A 22,473-nucleotide genomic window follows, 5' to 3' on the forward strand; every position below is an offset into this window, starting at 1 on the left:
TTTTTTTTTTTTTTTCCAGTGACAAAAGGTACAAACCACTTCCTATGTATTAAGATAAACCCAACCTTCACACCATACAGACACCAGCCTGTCCTGCCCCCAGCTCCAAAACACAATTTCATATTTGATGCTCTGCATAAGAAAGGTCTTACTGCTCTACCAAGCACCCCAACCTTAACAGCACTGATGCTTCTTTTTGTACCTTGGCAGCACCAATTTCAGCCATCTTTCACAGAATCACCGAATGGTTTGTGTTGGAGACGACCTAGAAGATCATCTAGTTCCACCCCCCTGCCATGGGCAGGGACACCTCCCACCAGACCAGGTTGCCCAAAGCCCCATCCAGCCTGGCCTTGAGCACCTCCAGGGATGGGGCATCCACAGCTTCTCTGGGCAGCCTATGCCAGGGCCTCATCACCCTCAAATGCAAGAATTTCTTCCTTACGTCTAATCTAAATCTAACCTCTCTCAGTGTAAAGCCATTCCCCCTTGTCCTATCACTCCACCCCTGACAAAGAGTCCCTCCCCAGCTTCCTGTGCTGGCAGGCCGCTATAAGGTCTCCCCAGAGCCTTCTCTTCCCCAGGCCAAACAACCCCAGCTCTATCAGCCTGTCTCCCTAGCAGAGCTGTTATGGCCCCTTGATCATCTTTGTGGCCCTCCTCTGGACTCTTAACAGGTCCCTGTTCTTGTGCTGGGGGCCCCAGAGCTGAATGCAGGGCTCCAGGTGGGGTCTCACAAGAGCAGAGCAGAGGGGGAGAATCCCCTCCCTCGCCCTGCTGGCCTCACTGCTTTTGGTGCAGCCTAGGATACAGGTGGCTTTCTGGGCTGCACATGCACACTGGTAGCTCACATTGATCTTCTTGTCAACCACCACCTGCAGGGCCTTCTCCTCAGACCTGCTCTCAATCCTGCTCTACCCAGCCTGTATTTGTGCTTGGGATTGCCCAGGTGCAGGACCTTGCACTTGGCCTTGTTGAACCTCATGAGGTTCACACAGCCCCACCTCTGAAGCCTGTCTAGGTCCCTCTGGATGGCATCCCTTCCCTCCAGCATGCTGACAGCACCACACAGCTTGGTGTCATCGTCAGACTTACTGAGGGTCCCAATGTAGCTGTTGCCAATGTCTTTCTGCCATGCCTGTTTAAAGCACTGAAATTTTTCCTCATACTTAAATTGAAATCACCTATATATTGATCTTTATATAAACTAAATTGCTAATAGTTTAAGAAACAATTTACAGTTACTTAAAGGTACTGAAAAAGGCTACAATTAAAATTAAACTTTTCATAAAAACACTATTACACAGAAAACAATTTTTCTTCTAACATATTAAAAGGTATTTGATCAAGAAACCCCAGACATTCATGGTATTAATGATACCATACTGATATTGATATCATACACATTAATTTTTCCATATTAAATTATTAGCATTATTTCTTTTTTCCCCATTTATTAGTTCTGCATGGTCAGGGAACAGGCTTAGAAAAGTTACAAATCACTTCACAGATGCCAACTAAAGCATTTAACTGTTAAGCGGCTGAAGTAGAACAACCTATAATAAAACAATACAATTTTTTTTTAAATACAAACATCTGATAAGAAGTACTTTCATAAACAATTTTATAGGTGATGTCTGGAAAGCCTGTAACTATTTCTGACTTTACATCAAAAAATAGGCAGCAGAATTCAGTTGCCCGGTGTGAAGAAAACATTTAAACAATTCTGATGAAAGCCCATATGAAGAGGAGCCAGTGCTCCATTAACCCTCCCTGGGCAGCACATTACTCACTAATTTCATGTTCTGTATATTTAAATCTGGATTCCAAGTACAGAATGATCACAAACAAAATACTTGAAGAAAGTATGACATGGAAGATTAATGATCAGTAATGAAGACTATGTGAACGGTCTGTGAATACTCCAGCTAAGTCAGGATTAATATGTCAGACAACAGTATCTTCTCTCACAACTGCTACATGCCATCACATCACATAACAATGCTAATAAAAGTTAGTAATCATCAGGCATTATCCTTTTTCAGATGCAGGTATCAAGTACAGGCACACAGGAACTGAGTAATTCAAGAAAAGCAAGAACCGTCACTTTATCACTGAAATAAAAAACAGTTTTTATTATCTCATGAACGTTTTTAGAAGCATGACAATACCTAAAAGACTGAAAAAATGGTAATTTAGTTCTATTATCCACAAAACGTAGACGCATAATACAAGCAAAGCAACTTTAAATGTTCTATACACAGTTAAGGATAGGAACAGGGTATCCCGACATTAATACCAAAGGCCCTGCCATACCCAACAGTACCCAAAGACAGTAATTACCTTAAAACCAAAAGTACCCCATTCCGACAGGTGGCCCCAAACTTGCTTCACCAGTGAAACACCCGTGAGCACGACAGCTGCTGCTACACAACGTTGGCCATTACTGAGCTGGCTCATACTTTTGTTTTCTCTTTGATTAGAAGAAAGCATAGAAGGGAAGGCAATTAGCTGGGCTGAGCAACAGCCTGAGCAATTTACTGATAATTATAAAGTACCAATTCTTATGGTCTCTACTTGGGCTTTAGATAAAATAGTCATTTTGATTACAATCTGTACGTATAATAGCATTTGAAAGCATTATTTAAAGTTTAGCCCAACTCTTTCACTGTATTTTTGCTGTCTGGCATCTCTAACCTTACAGGTCACATGTCAATTAAGCAACCACTTATTAAATCCATTTTTCTTAAAGTAATCTTCAACCAGGATTTCTAAGCTATTATTTTTTCTGCTTCAAAAGGTTTAACACCAGAGATCAGAAGCTCTGGGATGCCACTCCCACAGCAGTTAACAATGTCCATTTTCTACAATGATTTCAAAGACCAGAAAGGAACTTCCTAAGTACAATCATGGATTTGGAGGAATACTAAAATCCAGAAAGTTAGATTCAATATCAATGCTTAAAATACCTGTAGTGCTTCTAGTTTTTCTTAGATACAAATGTTGTTAGCTTTGTGCAATCAAACATCCATGGAGCATGCCAATCATGATGCAAGCTTTTTAAGCTCCGTTAAAGGGCATTTTTTACCCGTGGGAGTATCTGATTTTGACACAAAGCTGAACTTAAAGGCCCATCTAGAAGCCCATCTCCCTCTCACACCACCAACACTTATTATAAGGTGAAATATTTAATCTTTGTAAAAACAAGCAAATCCAACTGGAAAATACACTTAAATATCAGATTTTTTTAAAAAATTAAAAAAAATTAAAAAAATTGCGATTTTTAAATCTTTATTATTATTTTTTTGAATCAATGTATGTGCTTAGAGAAAAGAGTGAATTATTAACCCACGCTTGATTTCAATTAAGCATCAAGTCCAATGCAGCCCACAAAGAAACTAACACAATGCCTTTTTCCATATCCTGTTCTTGAAATTAAACCAATTTAACATTTTAATTAGCAAAAACCTTTAAAGAAAGCTATAAAAGTCGATATTAGGCAATGCAAATTACAGTCCTTGCAATTTTATTCATTAATTATTCTAATTACCTCCATGGCTAATGTTATGTCTAAATATTAATTCCTTTAAAGAAAATGGCTTCAAGCTAGTCATTAAAGCTTCCACTGAGGGAAGCCCAAGCCATCTTTAATACAGCAGCTAAAAAAACCTAATGCGTTACAGAATCCACTAAACAGAATGTGTATAATTCCTTTCCATGTCAACACAAACTCTTTAACAATTGCCATTCCTTTCCAATTAATATTTTCTGCATATTTCTTAGTATTTATTTTGAATATTTTACACCTATATACTACTGAGATACTCAAATTCTTGTCATCCATTCTGGTATAAAAGAAGTTGGAAGTCTGCGATGCTGCAGACTTTCAGAGTGGTAAATATCCCACAGTGGTACAACTTGGTTGGTACAATGATATTGATGCAAATTAGTAGCAATAATTTTTAAAAAGTTAATTGCTTTGGTTAAAACGTGGACAACATATTTTTGTTCTTTAAAAGAATACTAAGCTATACTACTTTATGCAGAAAGAAAATTTCATTATTTCTAACTTTTTATTTTTCTCTTCCTCAAAAAAAAAAAAAAAGTTTTAAGTCAAAACAGAGTGAGACTGGAAACTCAAAGCAGGAAGCCACAGTGGCCAGTGATGCTTCTTAAAGTCAAGAAGAAGGCAACATAAGAGTGAACTGGAAGAAATAATTAGAAAATCCTTACCTCGGAAGCGAGATCAGTAGGTCAAAAGTTTCAGTGGGCCACTTTCATACACTACACAAGAGCACCAACATAAGATCCAGACATTTATTTTCTTACCTTTACTTCAATAGGATTGTGGAACAAATAGATATGAATTGAGAAGAAAAGTCATTTCTGAATGTTACAAATATTTTTCCCAATATAAAAATAACTGCCTTTGGTTTAACTTTGTATTTTCTCTTTAGAAATGCTCTAAATGCTCAGGAAGGCTCAGTAAGAGCTACTGGAAAAGTGTAGTTAAAAAGCTGGTACAGAGTACCTCAGTTGCAACAGCAGTGTAGAACCAGAGGACCTTGCCAAAACCAAACATGACTGCGCTGTTTGGAAAACAGACTGACTTGTGCAAAGAACATTTTATGCAATGTCATACTAGTAGTGCTGAATTACCTCTATTTGTTCTTAAAAATTGTTTCTCATTAAGTGATTACAGCTCGCCACATTTAACAGAGATAAGCTTAACGTCAGTTCTCCTCAATGTGTGAAATACAAAGAGGCTTAGACAAGGGATCTAACCAAGGAACAAAGCGTTAAAAGTGTGTCAAAATACTATATTTAAAAGAAGTCTCTCCAGCGTTATGGTGAGTAGCTCTAACTAGCACCAGGGTATAAGCTGGCAGCAGCTGTGAACAGCTATTTAGGTCGCAGGCTTAAATAGCTTTGTTCCAGAAGTATGGAGAATATGAAATGACAGCATTAAATGATTTTTTTGGACCTTCGCTTTTTTTTTTTTTAAAGCAAGGTAGAAGGAACAAAGAAAAGAAGAGACTTTAGTGCCCTCTGCTCCTAATGCTAAAGAAAAATACCACCCATGCCTATGTGCTCTCCAAGCTCCAGTGACTACAGTTCTTCACATGCACAACTAGAGAAAATATCATGCAGCACTGAACTAGGAAGATTCTCTAAGGAGGCAGAAGAAATGAACGGTAAATCAAGCAGTTTAATTTAACAAGCTTAGCTTGCAATACTATTATCTTTGAATAACGATTAATTGCTGTCAGCACATCAGAAAAAAGAGCTATTTTAAAATTAGATTTGGGACATTAAGCTCTTAAAAGGTGAATATAAACATTCATATACTAGAAATGCAGGTCATTTTATATTTTGGAAGCACAATGTCACAACGAAGTGCAGGTCACAGATACTGCGGGCACATTAATATCTTTTAGATTAATTTCAGCCCAGCTTGACATTAAATATTTATCTGAAGCTTTTTGTTACAAAACAGCTTTTAATTAACAAAGAACAGTAATCGTAGCTGTTAGCATGATGAGTTGATAGTAAAAGCTATAATATTATAAACGTTTATAGTTTTGCTAAATGCTTTTATAACATTTCTTTTCTATAAATGGGTTACACACATTGAAACAACAAAGCTACAGTCTATACATTCACACTTGCTCTGGCCACCCCATAAAACAAGTAGCCAAATTATCCTGGTAGTCAAAGATGACTTTGGGGGTATTCATTTCAAGAAATGTTATTTGTTTGTCATGAGGCAATCAGAGGTAACCCACCCTTTCGAGGGGATAGGATGGAGCAGGCAGGCAACCCTTCTAGTGTCAGCACAGCTCTGCTTCCTCTCCAGCCTCACACGACCTGATAGCACCCAAACCTCCTGGTACGAGGTGACACCAAGCTAAGTCTGCAGGTGGTTCACAAAAGAAACAAAACATTTCTGAATGTCTGTTAGGTTTTTATTTCAGCAGACACAACAGGAGGATGTACGCTTAATTCATATTGACTTTAGATGACTAAGAAAATGGAAATAATTGAAAAATTAGGCTGGTAGGGAAAATGGGAGTGTTGCTTCTTCAAGTCTGGAGGAGGAAAACTTCCATCTCGGACACCTCTAGAGGGTAAGTTCTACTGCAGCACTTCACTTACTGTTGCAATTCACTGATGGCTTCCACTGATGAATTCCTCTTTCCTTCTCTTTGTGCTCACTAAAATGCATCACATTTTTCCCCTATACAAGGTAGCAAAATCATAGTATCAGAGTAGTTGCTAACATGACACAGTATTCAGAAAGAAAGCCCACTACCTTTAATTTTTGCATGCTAAAACTAATAGCATTTATAAATTAAAAAATACAGACTGAAAAGCTATCTTCTTCCAATGATTCGTTCACAATGTAGAGCAGAAACAAGATTCAAGTACCTTACTCCAATTAAGACCAAGTTTAAAGTGAATATAGTGTATTCAAATAGAGCTAACCCATTTGTAAGTGTTTAGAAGTTGAATGCTGCCTTGAATTGAAAAAGTGACTGCACAGAAGTTGCAGTGGTAATGAAATCGGCTAAGCCGCGTGTCCAGCTCCTGGCGGAGTGGACTGCAGGGAAGATGAATTACACAGAAGGCTCACCACGCTTCGGGAAGGGATTGCACTTAATGCCCCGGAATGTGCCTCGCTGAATGCCTGTGTCCAGCAACATTGGCTGGAATCCAAGCAGATCCATTACGTTCCCTTTATACATCAACTTACCACATGCCTCGGTGACACCGCAGATATGCCTTTCCTCCTCCCCTTTATTTTTAACTTGAGTATCTTTAACACAACTGAGATACATACTTCAGGCTATACCATTAAGGAGGATTTTAAACCCAGTTTAGCACTTTGTAAATTATTGTGTTATCTTTCCACCTCTAATCTAACACTGTATTGTAAAAAAACAGGCAAATTGAAGTAATGATATAGTTCACACAGACGCTTACATGAGTTACAGTACTGTACTTTCACACGAAGTTATCTGTGTGTGACCCTTTTTAATGGTCCATAAAAACAATTATGTTGACTCTTTCTGTTTCTGAAAACAGCCTTTCTTGAGGAAGTTCTTTGCAAACTGATAGGGTATAGAGAAGCTCATGATACATTTCCTTTATTTTTTTTTTCTTTATCCAGTTATATCCAAATCTAGCTGAGAAATAGTACATGTTTGAAACTATATGCCTATCTTTCACTCTGGACCTACAGGAATCATGTTTTAACACACATAACAATACCATGACAACCTAAATAATTTTACTTAAAAACAAATAAAAAAGACAAATCTCCAGAAAGCTTTTTCCTTTTAATAAACTGGTCTGAATACAAGTCTGGTTTTAAGCCTTGACCTTTCTGGACTGGCTGGAAAGAAAGATCACAGTTTCAGCACTTCCCAGAATTTTTTTTTATCGTTGTTCAACTTAAAAAGATCATCCTAGAACATGTAGTAACATGGGTGGTAAGATGCTTACTTGTGTTGTGCTCTGTCTGGAGCATGGATTTGAGCCTAAATATTCCATACCTCAATCTTCAGGTTTTCCTTGTTCTGAAAAATGATCTCTCTTCGTTATCATTCTTTTAGACAGGAGAAATCTTCTGAAGTTGTGTAGATTACTACAACCTCCTTATTTTTCAACAACAAAAAAAATAACAAAAACCCAAACCCCAAACAGAACTGCCAGTTCTCCAGCAGCCTTACTGCTACAGGAAAATCTGACGCTTTTTGTAGGCAAATATCGATATCCAGGATTTCTCAGTATAGTTATTGTTATGATCAAGTGTGGCCTTGTTACTTTTAACACTAGGCTGATAGTGACCCCCCCCCCCCTTTTCTTTTCTCCTTCAAACTTACAATTTTCTCAAGTTTCTTCTGTGTGGGAAGTAATCCTTTCCCTCTTTCCATCTGGAGGAACTGAGGGTCACTAGCCCTCAGTTTAAATGAAGAAAGTAAGCCATATGGAAGAAACTTACATGGAAAGGAGACAGCACATAAAATAGATGACCAACTAGGAATTCGACAAGTTGAAAGCAGTCATCAGTTTTTGCAGCCATTTTTCTGTTCTTAAAAGCTTGTTTTTGCATGGTGGTGAGTACTGCAACTTGGCACTTCAATAACAGATGTTTCTCACCTTGTGATTTAACAAATGCCACCAAAGAACTCATTAAGACTCTTACTACTCTTCATTCTCAAATCAAAAAGTACATATATATGTATATATTGAACCTACCACTTAGTTTCATCAAGAATATTAACAAAACAGTCAATTTTATTAAAGTTGCATTACTGTTCCTAACACTGAGAAAGTAGCTTAACTTCTCTGAAAAACTTCTAGCCTTTACAGTTGGGAAGTGTCAACCCTGGAGGTTCAAAACCAATAAAAATAACCACATGATCTTAAATAAAAACCTTACGTTTTTGGGCAGTCCAATCTTGAGGCATGATTTATGATTGCTGAACATTTACGACCACTACATGACCACACCACAAAGCTCAACTTAGTCTCTAGTCAAAGCATTGTAATAGGTTGGATAATATGTGGTAGGTAAATTGCTTATATATATATATATATAATATATATTGTATTTATTTATATATATATATAAAAAGAATTTAATTTCTTTGTCAGACATTTCATGAACACTTGTTTTATATATAATGGAAAGTTAAATTATGCTATTTTGTGTACTTATTGCATGCAATAACACAGGATACTTTACTCAGTGCATACATTAGCTCCAAAAATACAGCAGAACAAACTCTGGAGGACACTAGAGCCACTTTCTCTTCTTGCTTCCCTTACTATAAAAGTTATTACATTAAGTAGAAAGACTGCAGTACAAAAACAGAATAAAGGATATTTTTCCTGCAAAGACAGAATAGGCTTTTTTGAGCTGTCTATAACTGAAGTTTGTTGCATTCAGCAAAATATCTGAATACAAAAAAATATTCAACCGAGGTATGGGCACGAGTGCTGCAAGCATGCTATCTTCACATTCTTAAGAAACTATTCATGGACTTTGCTCCTTGCAAAGTACGAGCTCCAGGGCCCACGCCCTATTCACAATCAAAAGCACATCCCTACTATGTCATGACTACCTGAACATAGGCTGATCACTACCAGTAACTCCTCAGCTGTCTATTCAAGGTTTGCTGACAGAGAAGGCACATTTTACAGTTTCTGAAGTACCAGCAGAGCAATCTTTCCTCAACTTTTGCTCAGCTTTTAAATTTGCTTTTACTTCAGAGCTAAGGACTTGTGCGGTGACCAAAAACTTGTGGAATCCTCCCAGTTACAGCATCTGGTCTGATAAAGGATATTGCCTCTATCAACTTTGTTTTGCCAAACACATTCACAGGGACACTAAATGGCTGGGAGTGTCCCTCAAACATGAAGTGATGGGAAACGTGACTATCTCCAGGCCTGAAGAGGCAAAATAACAGCCCAGGTATGGCCTCCAGGATGACAAGAAACATTATGCATGAAGCGTAATGCACTTCAAAGAACTGCAAACAACTTCTGAATCCACTTTTGCTGGCCTAGTAGATCAACTGGATATTTCCAGTGGCTAGAAACAGATGTCCACAACATGAATTTGTAGAGGTGATACACAATTGGGAACTCTACTGAACTGTACAGAAGGGCCTGTACACCACAACCAGAATTTAAGCCCTACGTTGTCTGACCCGAGAGCCACTCTACCTCACATTACCCTCCACCTTCTAATTCTGTATTCAGAGCTAAACCCATTGCTTCAGCAACAAAGCAATGAAGGGAGTAGAAGCAAGCTCCTTCCCTCCTGGAAAGTGACAGCGCAGGGCAGTTCGAGGTGTGGAGGCTGCTGGTCCTTGAAGTGCTGCCAGGAGAGCTACCCAACTCACAGGCTGCTTTAAAAAGAGAGGACCCAGGACCCTCTGAACAACTGCATCCTGTAGAGCCTTCTATGAGGAAAGAGTCCTGCAGGGAAAGCTCCCAGACCCCCAGAAAGATCAAGTTAACTAGCAGATAGGGCATGAAGAAGTGAAATAGATGTGCCATCAGGTTGACATCTACACTCTCAGAAATCTCCCCCCAGATGAATCAACCATGCGATGGCACTTGGTATAAGCACTCTGTGCTGTTTGTATCACTATTCTGAAACACTGGAAATGCTACCACTAGGAATGAGTGTACAGTGTGAAGGAAAAGATATCAGTAGTGTAACATTATATACTGCTCTAAGAGTTTTACAGCAAGGAATCTGACTACAATTCACTACTGCTGACAATACATCTTGAACGCATCACTGTCATTTCAAGAAGTAGTACTGTCCAGGGACCTCTTCATCCCAAACAGTGAAATGAGGTACTGATGATAAACATACAGCAAACAGATGGCATTTTCACAGATGAAACCACATTATTTTTTACAGAAGTGTTCACATAAAGAATCGACTGTATAGTGCTATACAAACTCTGCTCAATTAGCACATAAAAATTTCAGTGCACCGAAATTTTCGTATTTTCCTTTGTATTTTACACTTTTGAGGCTGAAGAGAAGTAAGAACATGAATCTTAAAATTAAACAATGCAACACCCTTTGGCAATATGACATTGTCAGTTCTCCAAATTTAACAGCAGCTGGGAAAAAAGTATGTCAGCAATTTCCTACGATGTTTTTCTGGAAGATTGAGTAGGAACATTCCATACAACAGGCATATTCACAATAACAGAAAACACTGTGTTCTAGGAAAAGCAATTTTATATACGTTACACTGCTTACTGTCCATGATGGTTCTTCAGCTGAGTTGAAAATTAGTTTAAATTAAAGTTTAATTAATTTTAATCCAGAAGCATAAGAGTTGCTTTAGATTCTGCCATTTTTGTTCTTGATGATGAGTTCTTCACATAGCTCACAGCCTAAATGTATTTAGCTAAAGACCTTAGTCTTTAGCATTCTTTTCAACAAAGTCGCTGGAGAAAGCTTAAGATAAGCACAAAATTATTTATGGAAGTGCTTAACTACAGCTCTATGTGAAAAAAGGGAACAATTATTTTTCCTCAGAAGGTATTGCAGCAGCAATACACACATACTTTGACTGGCAAATTAAAATGTTTATTTGAACCACAACATAGAGCATGTTTAGCTCTTGTAAATTAGTCTCAACATATTTTAAGGTTTTGCTGAGAAGCTTTTATATGGGAAGGTCCAGCTATATCCAATTTAAATGAGAAGAGTTTCCAGAGCTTAAAAAATTGTCGCTTAAGTAAGGAAAAAATAGCAGCATGCACTGCCAGATAATTTGGTGTATGGCTAAGAAAATAATTTCAGACCAAGTAAGTCACAGCACAAGAAAAGTATCTGCACATTGTAGGGCTCACCCAGCTGGGCACAAATAGAATAAATCTGCATCTTGTTTAAGAAGCTCTACTTCCATTACTCAGTTGTTTCTCACGTGCTTATAAACCTCCCAGGCCTAACCACAGAATCAGAATATGAAAGATTGCATTTCTTCCACTGAAAACATTATATTAAAACTTGTCCACATTTTTAAAGTAGCTGCTGTAACTGCATTTTTATAAGGTCTTCCTCTAAGTTACATTAGTGACACAGACATTTCATGAAGACAAACCAGATCTTGCACTTGTCTGAAGTACTGAAACAATTGTTTATGTTCTCCGATACATGCAAGTTAGCATCAAAATTTATTTATTTATTAACTGCCCAGGATGTTCTACTGCAGACACAACTCACTGCAAAAAACAGTAAGCTACTCCTAAGTGAAGATGGATCTCGTGAAGAACAGTTATGCATTAAAAACAGAAGTACATCAAATGTGAACAACTAAACAATGTGTTAATTTCCCTCATTTGTTCCCTACAAAGAAAATACAGATTTTATAATAATGCTTTACATTAGATAAAAGTATCTGAATTGCTCTGGGAAGCCCAGGTTTTAAACTGATAAATGCTTTGGTATTGTTACTTTTGTATGTTAATGTGCTTTTTTTTCCACTTTGTATTTTATTTTGGAGACTAGTGTTTATTCCGACTGATTCACATCTTCAGCAAAAGCCTGTCCTTTTCAACTTATTCCCAAGTACTACTGTACTCCATACTCCTAAGGCCATCAAGCATCTTCTTTGGTACAAAGGGTTGCCAGATGTTTTACCAACCAGCTTTATTGCATTCCTCAACAAGAACTACAGTCTAATAATGTTATCTCCTCAGGCAAATGAGCAAGGGAAAACATTTCCCTCTGTGACAATTTCAGGCTACTGAGACCACTGTTACTTTAAATACAGACACTATGAGGTTATGAAGTAATAGTAAAATGCAGCATCTTAGCATCATTTTGACTTGCATATCCAAGAAAAAAAAAGACAGATTACCAGGTAAATCCAGAGCTGCTTCACAAACAAATCCAGAGGGAACTGTTACAGGGGTTGTGCTGCAGCCCTAAGCCACTCTTCTGTCTATTGCAGCATTCAGCTCTGGTGTCTTCTAACCTCCAAAGCTTTGGAAAAGGAGAAGCAACAGTCAAGCAATGTGCTCAGTGCGTAACCCATAAGACTTTTGCACTGAAAAATAAAGTTCATTTTGGCAAAGCCCTGAAAGAATGTAACACTGTTACCATGTTGTATCATCAGAGCAATATGACAACACAGACCTTTCCTAATTTCTCTTCAACAAAGCTGCACAGCAGCATACACGCAACACAAGTTTCAAAGCCAGGCCTGACTCGGTGGTGAGCAGTCACCATGAGCAGCCTTCAGCTGAACTTCAGGCGGAATCCAGCCTTCCTATTCTGGGCACAGCTGGTAAGTGAGACCAGAAACTTTCAAAATAAAACCCATAAAACTTCAACATTATCATACCATTACTTCTTTTTCCTTACTCTCGTGTTTGCATAGTGAGTATTTTATGTGCATCTTATACACGTGCATGACACCCTTAGACATTCCTTAGAAATGTATGCATAAAATGTAACTTTATATTCTAAATATAAGTACATATAAAGCTATATGTGTATAAGTGTATTGTATTTTAATATTGCATTATAATTCATTAATATATTATTAATATGGCAGTATCTCCAATAATAGGTCTTATTCAAGTAAAAGTCTACTTTTAAAAGAAAGATTCAGAAAAAAATGATTTCTGGAAACACCGATTTCCTTCAGTTCATATCAATTTTTCATTTACGCTAGAGTTAGTCTGCAGTTTTTGGAGGCAGATGAAGGAGTTTTCCTGCTGATTTGGCACAGGAGCAGGGAAGGGTTCAGTGCTGATAAGACAGTATTTATTAGCTACATCTGCTACAACTGCTTTTTATAGACTCCATCACCGCAAGACAGTCACTCTCGAAATTTCTCCTACGCTGAATGGGACTTGAGGAACTAATTTAAATGCTGGCTGGTGTTTAAAGCTGACAAGACTATTCTCTTGTCCTTTGGCCCACAGAGTAGTAACAACGGTCAGAAGCGACAGTAAGGAGACAGAGCCCACTGTACGTGTTCTGAATGAGCATTTCACACCATTTTTGCTGTCATTAATTCTGATGATTTCTTTAGTTGGTGTCTTCGTGGAATATTTTTCAAACTAAATTAAGCCTACTTACGTTAAATAAAGTAACATCCTTCAAAGAACCATAGAAAAAATAAATAAATTAGACATTACAAGGTACCCACACTGAGTGACCTGGAAGCACCCAGTGCAGGAAATAAGCAGATGTACTTAACGGTAACAGCCCTAATGCTACTGTCACAGCTGTCACCAGTGAAATCTGTGAGACTTTCCCCACAGCACAAATTAATGTAGATTCAGAGCTACTTCTTCTGGTTACCTTGTGCTGCAAGATGCTAACCCACTTACTGGGAATAGCCAGATTTAGCCAGCTACTGTGCCTGTAGACAAAAATCTACAAGGAAGTGTAATACAGAGCTCTTAAGCTCATCCTGAAAACATAATAACAGAATTGATACTATTGTTTGGACACATATGATCATTTTTTACAAAAAAAAAAAAAAAAGGCTACTTATCACTCTGCCTGTTCAAAGTTCTTAGAAACACCATCCTTTCAGATACATCTTCCATCTAAGAAAGGAGATAAAAAAGAAATATTATAACATCTGTTTTGAAACAATCTAGAGTATATGTGGGAGGAAAGGTAGGTCTAGTATTCCCAATAAATAAATATTGGTTTCCTCCTGGGGTATTTGTTAGAAATAATTATACAAAATAATCTGATTTTTATTCAGAATAGTATTCTTAACTTGCAGTCAAACTATTTTCTTACTCGTTCGTGTTTGTCCACTAGAATAAACAGCCAATGACTTTCAACCTGTAGCATTAACCTTTCATTACACCAAAACCAAAATAATAGCTAAAACCACAACAAAACCATGCAATTTCAAATGTCCACATGTATCAAAGCGCTTAGAGAATGCTAGTTAAATTTTGTTTAATTACTCAAGTCATACAGCCGGAGCAAATCCAAGTAGAAGGTGACAGATCAGATGAAAGATAGTTAAATTTTAACCCCGACCCCTAAGATTACATTTGACATCATGTTGTTTTAGTATCAATGAAGACACCTGTACAAAGAATCTCTGTGCACACAGAGAAGGGAATAAATGTAAATATTTTCAAAGCCAAAAACTTCAGGATATAAATATCTCACATTCAAAAGGCTGAAATGGATACCGTATATTTAAAGTTGTGAAACAAATGTATATCCATAAGCAACATCTAAGTCTATAATTAATTATAACATCATGGCCCTACAGATTCCATACTCCCTATACCACATTCTATTTTGGGCACACAACATGACAATGTCTGTATGTCACTAATGCAGAGAATGATGTTTGTGATATATTTAATATCTCCGTTATTGATTTAGACCGCTTAGTGGATACCTGATACACACAGTATTTCCACAACACAGTGAAATACAGAATTAAACAAGAGGTAGCTAAGGTTACCCTGTTTGGCTGCACAAGAGGAACAGCTCGGAAAGACTGAAGGATCTTTCAGGGAAGGAAAAAAAAAAAAAAGATTAGGGAAGGCTGAGCTGTTAATCCAATTCTAAAAAGCTCTTCCTGTGGATGAGATTCATAGATTTATTGATGCTTAATTATTGCAGGAATGGTGTTTTAAAATGAGTTTTTGAACACATCATTGTCATAATATTTGGGACTATTAACTCTAATTTACTCCTGGATGAACTAGGAAGCAACACTGTTACTAAGGTATTTATTTTTGTGCACAGACTCAACCCAAGTACTTCTGTTTACTTCTAGATGCAATGGCAAGAAAACAAAACAAAACAACAAAAAAAGAGAGAGTATATTGACATGACACAGCAGAGTTAGAAGGCGAATGCGTGAATTGTGTTAAAATGTCCTATGTAGCCACTGACTATCGATACCCCAGGAATGAAATGACAAATTGACTTCCCATTTCCTTCCAAAAACAGCAAGTGTTCATTGTGTTTACCTACGATGTTTAACTGCCTTGTCATGATCATCATGCTTTGTCATATTTATTGAGATAGTAAGTATAATAGGAAATATACATCAAAGTAAAATAGGAAGCTCGTAGAAGGATGCTATCAATGCTGACAAGAACACTGCCTGCACTCACTACTCACCAAGAAAAAGCCTTCCCAGCACTGAGCACCGCTGTCAAGAAACGTGAGAGCTTTGAAAGACCTTGAATCAAACCAGCAGCAGCAGGAAAACCCAAGCCCAGCATGGTGTGGGACGGACAAGGCAAAGCAGGAAAAAAAAAAAAAGTAATGAAAAAAGCATAAGCCTTACTTAAAGTGGCTCCAGCCCACAACAGTAATTGTGATTTTAATGGTTTTTATATGGCCTTGTTTCACCAGGCAGATTTTAAGCATCAGCCGTACGGCCGTGTGGTCAGGTCTGCACGAGGCTTCTCCGAGGCCTGCAAGCTCTCAGCGTGCCTGATGTGGATTAAAAACACTTGCATTACATTTCAAAAGCCTGTTAAAGCGTTCACTGTGGATTTGTATTTTATACATGCTTAATTATTCTTTTGTGAGCATCCTCATAATCTATTAGACGTGATGTTACATTTGCATTTGCAATTAATTTCATAGAATCACAGAATATCCGAGCTGGAAGGGACCCACAGGGATCATCGAGTCCAGCTCCTGGGTCCCCCAAAGGACCACCCAAAAATCAGACCGTGTGTCTGAGAGCGTTGTCCAAACACTTCTTGAACTCTAACAGAATAAAGACTCAAAGGAAAATGCTTTGAAATTATTACTTAAAACACAAAAATTATTCTAGGATTTTTGATCAAACAAAAGCTGGCTTTTTTTTTTATTTTTATTTTTTTTTTATGACAGAGTAAGCACAAGAATCTTCTTGTCTATTTTTCAGATTAGGCTGTACATATTCTTACCAGATTTATTTTAGAACCAGATTCCTCCGGGCAATTCCATACATCACTACAAATCCTTATGCAATTTTATCCAGACTTCTATATTTATCGAGACACCTCATCTTAACAGCAATGTTCTTCCTTAGCATGAACCAGGCTTTTAGAACAGATTGCACAGGAACCCCCACAAAAATTCCCACTCTAATGAGATTTGCCAACAAGTCTCAGTTTAATGCACCTACATGTGAAGTATAGATTAAACAATGGTTTGTAGAAAAAAATACATATTTTTTAGTATTTGGTGACTGAATTCAAATGCCACACACATACATCCTATCTGCCAATAGTGAAAACCTTCTACATGCAGTTAATATGCATTCTACCTTCCTAGATATAATCTATATTAGAATAAATAAAAGGGAGGAAGTGTGAGCTAAAAGTTTGTAAGCGTAGCATAAGTCATGAAGTGGTCCAGGATACACGGGATATGCAAAAATATCAGAATCCCAGAGCTATTCAAATCTTCCTTCCACTGCTCTAAAGAAATTGCTTCAAACAATTTAAACAAAAAGCTGCTTTTGACATGCATGCAACTGGCGTCATTTGTTTTGGTAGCACATAATGAGGGGCAGTGACACCAAGAATGTAATACCAAACTCATGCCTGCGCCAGAAGTTACCAATCAAGTGAAAATAAGCTAAAAAGGTAACATATGCATAGCTGACATTAGTTTGTGAATCATCTATTGATCAGGATTGAAATTTTTACCCAGATGAAAACCATGCACAATGTACTAGAACCTGTCTGAAACAAATCCATCCCAGCACTCAATGTGTGACCAACAGTCTGCTCTCTGAACTATTAAAACCATCTTTATCAGATTCCATGTCTGGAAGCCCAAAGACTTCTCCTACAACCCTGATAAACTTTTGAGTTACATTCAATTGCAGCAGTCTCCCTAGATTATCTTATGAACTAGCACTCTGAGCTCTCTATCAGCCAGGATTTGTGAAGACGTCCTCCAGAGGATTATTTTGCCTTTACCGTTGTGCCAGATCCCTGAACAAAAACTGGTGTTCAGGGTATCCTTTACAGTATTTTGCATTATTCATTCAAACAGTGTTGGGCAATAGCTCCAAAATACATTTTAGTGGTGGTTACATACATAGCCCAAGAAAATGAACTAAAGCTCCAATGTTAATCAGAAAAAGTATTTTACAGCTGTTTGGAGTAACGGTTTTCATGAAATGATCACACAGTCACCACTCCTGTGTGTGCCTATCTTTGGCTCTGTTAAGAATTGCTAACATTAGAAAACTGGAAAAGGGTGAAACACTCCACACAGTTTAACACAGTCCAAAAAGAGATTCCTCAGACTTCTTCCCCACCCTTCCACTTTCAAACACAAAAAGGCTATTTTCTCCTTCAAAAAACAAACAAACAAAACACATTTTAAAATAAAATAAATATTTAATTAATATCAGACACTAAAAAAGCACAAGTGGTTTGTTATCCATTGTGAAAGAGTAGAATTATCTTAACTGAAAATGTTAAGATCAAATGCACGATCAAATACAATTTATGCATTTAAGACCTCTAGAATGGGAACTGAGTTTCTTCTTATCTGGAAGAATCATAGCACATTGCTGATATGACACAAAAAAACAAAAACAAAAAAAAAAAAACAGAAGAAAGGGGAAGATGAAGAGAACTAGGCTATAATCATGTAACAGAGACCAGCAGCAAGAACTGGCATTAAGTTCGCAGAATGGTTGAGGTTGGAAGGGACCTCTGGAGGTCAAGTTGTGTTTTCCACTTAGCGCAGGGAAGCTGGATCAAAAATGTAACTGTCAAGTAATGCTCCCCTGGTCCTTGGAAAAGAATGCTGCAACAATATCACCTTTATCAGTACCAAACAGACAGGACTTCCACATGTTGTTATTATATATATACACACCAGTAACAACTTTGCTCAGTCTCATTTGGAAAGAGCGACTCAGACTCAGCACAAAATGCAACACTCTACAGCGGGTGGATCAAGATCAAATTGTATTCTTCTTTCCGAAACCGGTGACTAAACACATTGGTAAAAAACTCAGCAGGGGTAGGAGACGCTGCCTGTGGCAGCTTGGTGCTTCTCAGAGCTCTCTTATCGTCTGCAACAAGTGTGTGCATGAGGTTGAAGCTACGGTCCCTTGGCAAGTTCCCAGGCTTGATGGTACAGTTTCCTGATGTGTGCTATCCCAAATCCACTTGCATGCCCTGTGGCAATCCTGTACTTGATTCTCGACCCTGATAAGGACAACCTGAGCGACTGCAAACTGACTTGCAATGAACAGTGTGTTTTAAGCAAAGGATTCCAGCAGCTGTAGGACGTGTAATGCCACCTTACTATTGGAAATTGCAAGATTTGGGACGACATTGCAAGTCTGATCAGGGTTCCCAATTACTCATCATTCTGGAATTACTGAAAACCAACTTATGACGTATCACCGCAGTGCACAGTGTAGTGTGCACATTTCTGACCCAGGCATGTTGTTTAGAAGAAACACGTTCGGTGAACTTCAGTATAATCACCATTTTCAGTCACACTGGCAGAATGAAGACACCCTTCATTTGGAAAAGCTGATCTAGATTATCCCAGCACCGGCCGTATCTGTTCTAGGACACGCAATGGAGCTTCACTGGTAAATAACAAGGATAGAGAGAACTAGAGCCTGGTATCTATAAAAACTGGGGGGAGGAGGGAGGAAGAGATTATGTTAATTTTGCTCTAAAATTTTTGTACAGTAGTGATTTACTCTCATTTATAAGGACTTATTCCAATACATTCCCTGTACCTTTCTAAATAACAGATCAACGAACATTGAGAATGAAAATAACTACATGAATCACACATAAAGCTGAAAAACTTCTAAGTAATTTGATGGAAACTAGTTTGATTGACACTAAAGGAAAACCTAAATAGCTATAAATTTCAATTACATAAACTAAACAAATTATTTAGTTTTTACAGTGAAGACTGACTGCAATAAAGCTATTAACGGTTGTTACATCTCACTGTCAGGACAAGAACACAAACTCAAACGGTGGCTCAAATTATGCTGAAATAGTGCCACTTTGTCAACTTCACTCTGTCAGGCATCTTAAATAATTACCACCCATTTTGCAGTGATTTATTCTTATGATTCAACAGTAAAGACTGTATTACTAAGAAAAACAGGGAAGCATCATAGCTTAAAGGACTCAGCAGTCTCAAGAGCAAATGCTACGCCTGGTACTTGAGAGGGAAATACAAACATTTCCACTGCATATACTTTTATTACCACAGTGCTCATGAAAATTGTGCTGCTTAATTTCAAATACTTGCCTTAATCTATAACATTTCCAGTATTTATCCTGCACACAATTCCCCTACATAACCTACAGCAACATTAACAATACATAATTGTCTGCAAGTCTAATCTCAATCAAAGCTTGAGATCTCAAGCCAAGCTGCTTGAGATCCACTACAGTGAAAAGGGATAATATAAAGTCAGGTCATCCACTGGTAGAATGTGAAATGTATCTCAATTTAAGCAAAATATATTACCAGAAACAAAGAGTGCTCCAAGACATAAAAATAAAGGTGACACATGTTTCAACACTTTGCGGTGCTTTTGATTGTTTCTTATTTCTGTCTGTAAGAAGCCACCGGTAGCATCCAAACCCCTTAAAAGAAACGCAGCATGCTGCTTTGGTTCTATTAACCTGTCCTCGCGGATTTTACAGGCCACTTCTGCTTTCAATTTACTGCCCTTAGTGCCATGTGCTGCATGGCCAGTTCTGAAGTACTTTTTGAAGTGTCACTACATTAATTGCAGCAACACAGAGCTCAAGATGTACGGAGAATTTCTGTCTGCAACTACGATGGGATGTCCAACACCCTTTTATCAGGAAACAAAAAAGTTTAAATTGAATAAACTCCTTAACATTTGCAGTGTCCAGCAGCTTATTGTCACCAATAATGAATCGATTCAAGAAGCTGTAGATTTTCAGTGCCCCCACAGAGTTATAAAGTGTACTTGTAGGACTGTCCGTGCATTAGCTGGAAGCTAGTCCAAGAACACATGAGCACCAAAGCTATATCCCTTCAACCCAGCAGTCTTTAAAAGCAATTACTTCCTGCATTAACACATTTTATATATACCCACATACAGTGTGCTTATGCAAGAGTCCCATACATATAGGTAATAGGCCGCAAGGACAGGATTTTTTTTTAAACATAATGCAACGCTGCTAAAAAATGTCATAGTTAATATAAATATAAATAAATATAACATCTTATTCTGCTGGCTGTTTACAGCAGATGATACATTTCCAGTAGGAATTCTAGTGCAATAATGTTTGCCTTTCTTGCTGGGAGCACGTACAGAAAACCAAAGTTTTAAGATGCGCTGTCCAAGAAGTCAGGACTGACACTTAACCTATTTCAGAAGCATTCTTATTTAAAAAGTGGAGTTTCCTCCAGTGCGACACCTAAGACTGCAGTATCAAAAATAATAAAAAAACACACTCCTTGTTCTTGATTTGAGAATAAATAAGATCACTATTTACCTGCCTGCAGTTCAACCTGTTCAATAGTTGCTAAGAGATAGGATCTCAGAGCATACAAACCATGGAATTCTTCCAAAATTTCCTCGGTAGAAGCAGCTGAATGGCAATGCAATCATACACTGACCTCCTAACCCCATCCCATGCTAACCTGCTGGCCCAGATCGCTTCGAGGGCTTCCCATCTTGGAAGCCTCACTAGTTTTAATCGACAGCCATCTGAAGGAAGAATGGGAAAAAGTTCACTCCACAAAATGAGTAACAGCGGGAAGCGTGACTGTGTTTTGGAACTTGTGGTGATTGTTTTGTAAATAACGAGCATCTGTTCTTGACCTTCTGCGCGAGTACTGATGCTCCAAGGCATCATGATGTTCATCGCCCAGATTCTGAACGTACCCACTGGTATCACCCCAACTGCTGTGTGCATTTCAGGTGGAAAACAGAAGTAGTATTTTGGGGAAACGTCCTTTGTTAAGGGGGGGAGCGTGCTAATGCCTCAGAGCACCTGAAGCTCAGGTTGGGCATCGCAGACCCGAAGCCAAGCCCTGGAAGCTGCCACCAGACGGGCAGCTCAGCACGGGCCACATCCCCACGACCCCCACGACCACCACACGAACCCCTCGGGGCTGTCAGCCCCCCCTGCTTGCTTCCACCGCAGAAAACACCCAAATTATTGAGACGCACGCGAAGCAGGAGCACCTCTGCCCAAACACAGCTGCCGGGGGGCCCCTCCTGACCCCTCCACGGCAGCGGCTCCCCCAGCCCCGCCGGCGCTCGGCTCCCGCAGGCCGCTCCCCACACACCCCCCCCGGCCTCCCCTCGTCCCCCGGGGCGAGCGGCGAGGGCTGCCCGCGGCGGGGCTGCCGGCGCCTTACCTGAGCCAGGACGGTGAGGAAGGCGCCCGCCCCCGGCCGCCCCCGCCAGCCGCCGTAACACGCCACCACGGAGCCTCCCCCGAGCAGGACGGCGGCGGTGGCGGCCCCTCTCCAGCCGGCCGGGCGCCGCTGGCTCCGGGCGGGCCGCAGCCCGGCGAGGCGCCCCCGGAGCGGAGCGCGGGCGGCCGCCGCCAGCGCCGCTCTCCACGCCGCCATCTTCCAGCCGGCCGCCGACATGGACGCGGCCGCTCCGCCGCCGCGGGGGCGCATGCGCGGCGGCCGGGCTGAGGCCGAGGGATGGAGGGGGAAGGCTCCGGGCACCCCCCCGGCGCAGCGAGCCCGGCTGGGGGGTGGTGGAGGGGAAACGTGGAGTCACAGGGATGTTATGGTTGGGAAAGACCTCCAAGGTCATCTGCTCCAACCATCCCCTACCACCAATGTCACCACCAAACCATGTCCCCAAGCACCACGTCCAACCTCTCCTTGAACGCCCCCAGGGACGGTGACTCCACCACCTCCCTGGGCAACCCTTCCCAGTGCCTGACTGCTCTTTCTGAGCAGAAATGTCTCCTCATTGCC

At 39.4% G+C, this 22,473-nt stretch overlaps 2 protein-coding genes across 8 annotated transcripts in view; both read right to left on the bottom strand.

The window, feature by feature from the left end:
• The window catches only part of ZDHHC20 (zinc finger DHHC-type palmitoyltransferase 20), a 319,226-nt gene extending 297,192 nt beyond the window's left edge, over positions 1 to 22,034 (bottom strand). For 2 of the 6 annotated variants that reach the window (XR_011092861.1, XM_068671343.1), the window contains exon 1: positions 21,895 to 22,034. The gene's annotated coding sequence lies outside the window, so the exon portion shown is untranslated. Of the gene's footprint in view, positions 1 to 12,403; positions 12,534 to 21,894 lie in introns of those variants that run through there. The other 4 variants (XR_011092851.1, XR_011092852.1, XM_068671299.1 and 1 more) reach the window with 4 other exon arrangements.
• MICU2 (mitochondrial calcium uptake 2) overlaps positions 1 to 22,132 on the bottom strand; it is a 150,036-nt gene extending 127,904 nt beyond the window's left edge. The window contains exon 1 of one of the 2 annotated variants that reach the window (XM_068671430.1): positions 21,895 to 22,132. In XM_068671430.1, the coding sequence (XP_068527531.1) occupies positions 21,895 to 22,131 (237 nt within the window). In that variant the 5' untranslated portion in view covers position 22,132. Of the gene's footprint in view, positions 1 to 12,403; positions 12,529 to 21,894 lie in introns of those variants that run through there. The other variant, XM_068671422.1, reaches the window with a different exon arrangement.
• Between the last annotated feature and the right edge of the window lie 341 nt (positions 22,133 to 22,473).

This window comes from Anas acuta, chromosome 1 (assembly GCF_963932015.1).
Source record: "Anas acuta chromosome 1, bAnaAcu1.1, whole genome shotgun sequence".
Lineage (NCBI taxonomy): Eukaryota > Metazoa > Chordata > Aves > Anseriformes > Anatidae > Anas > Anas acuta.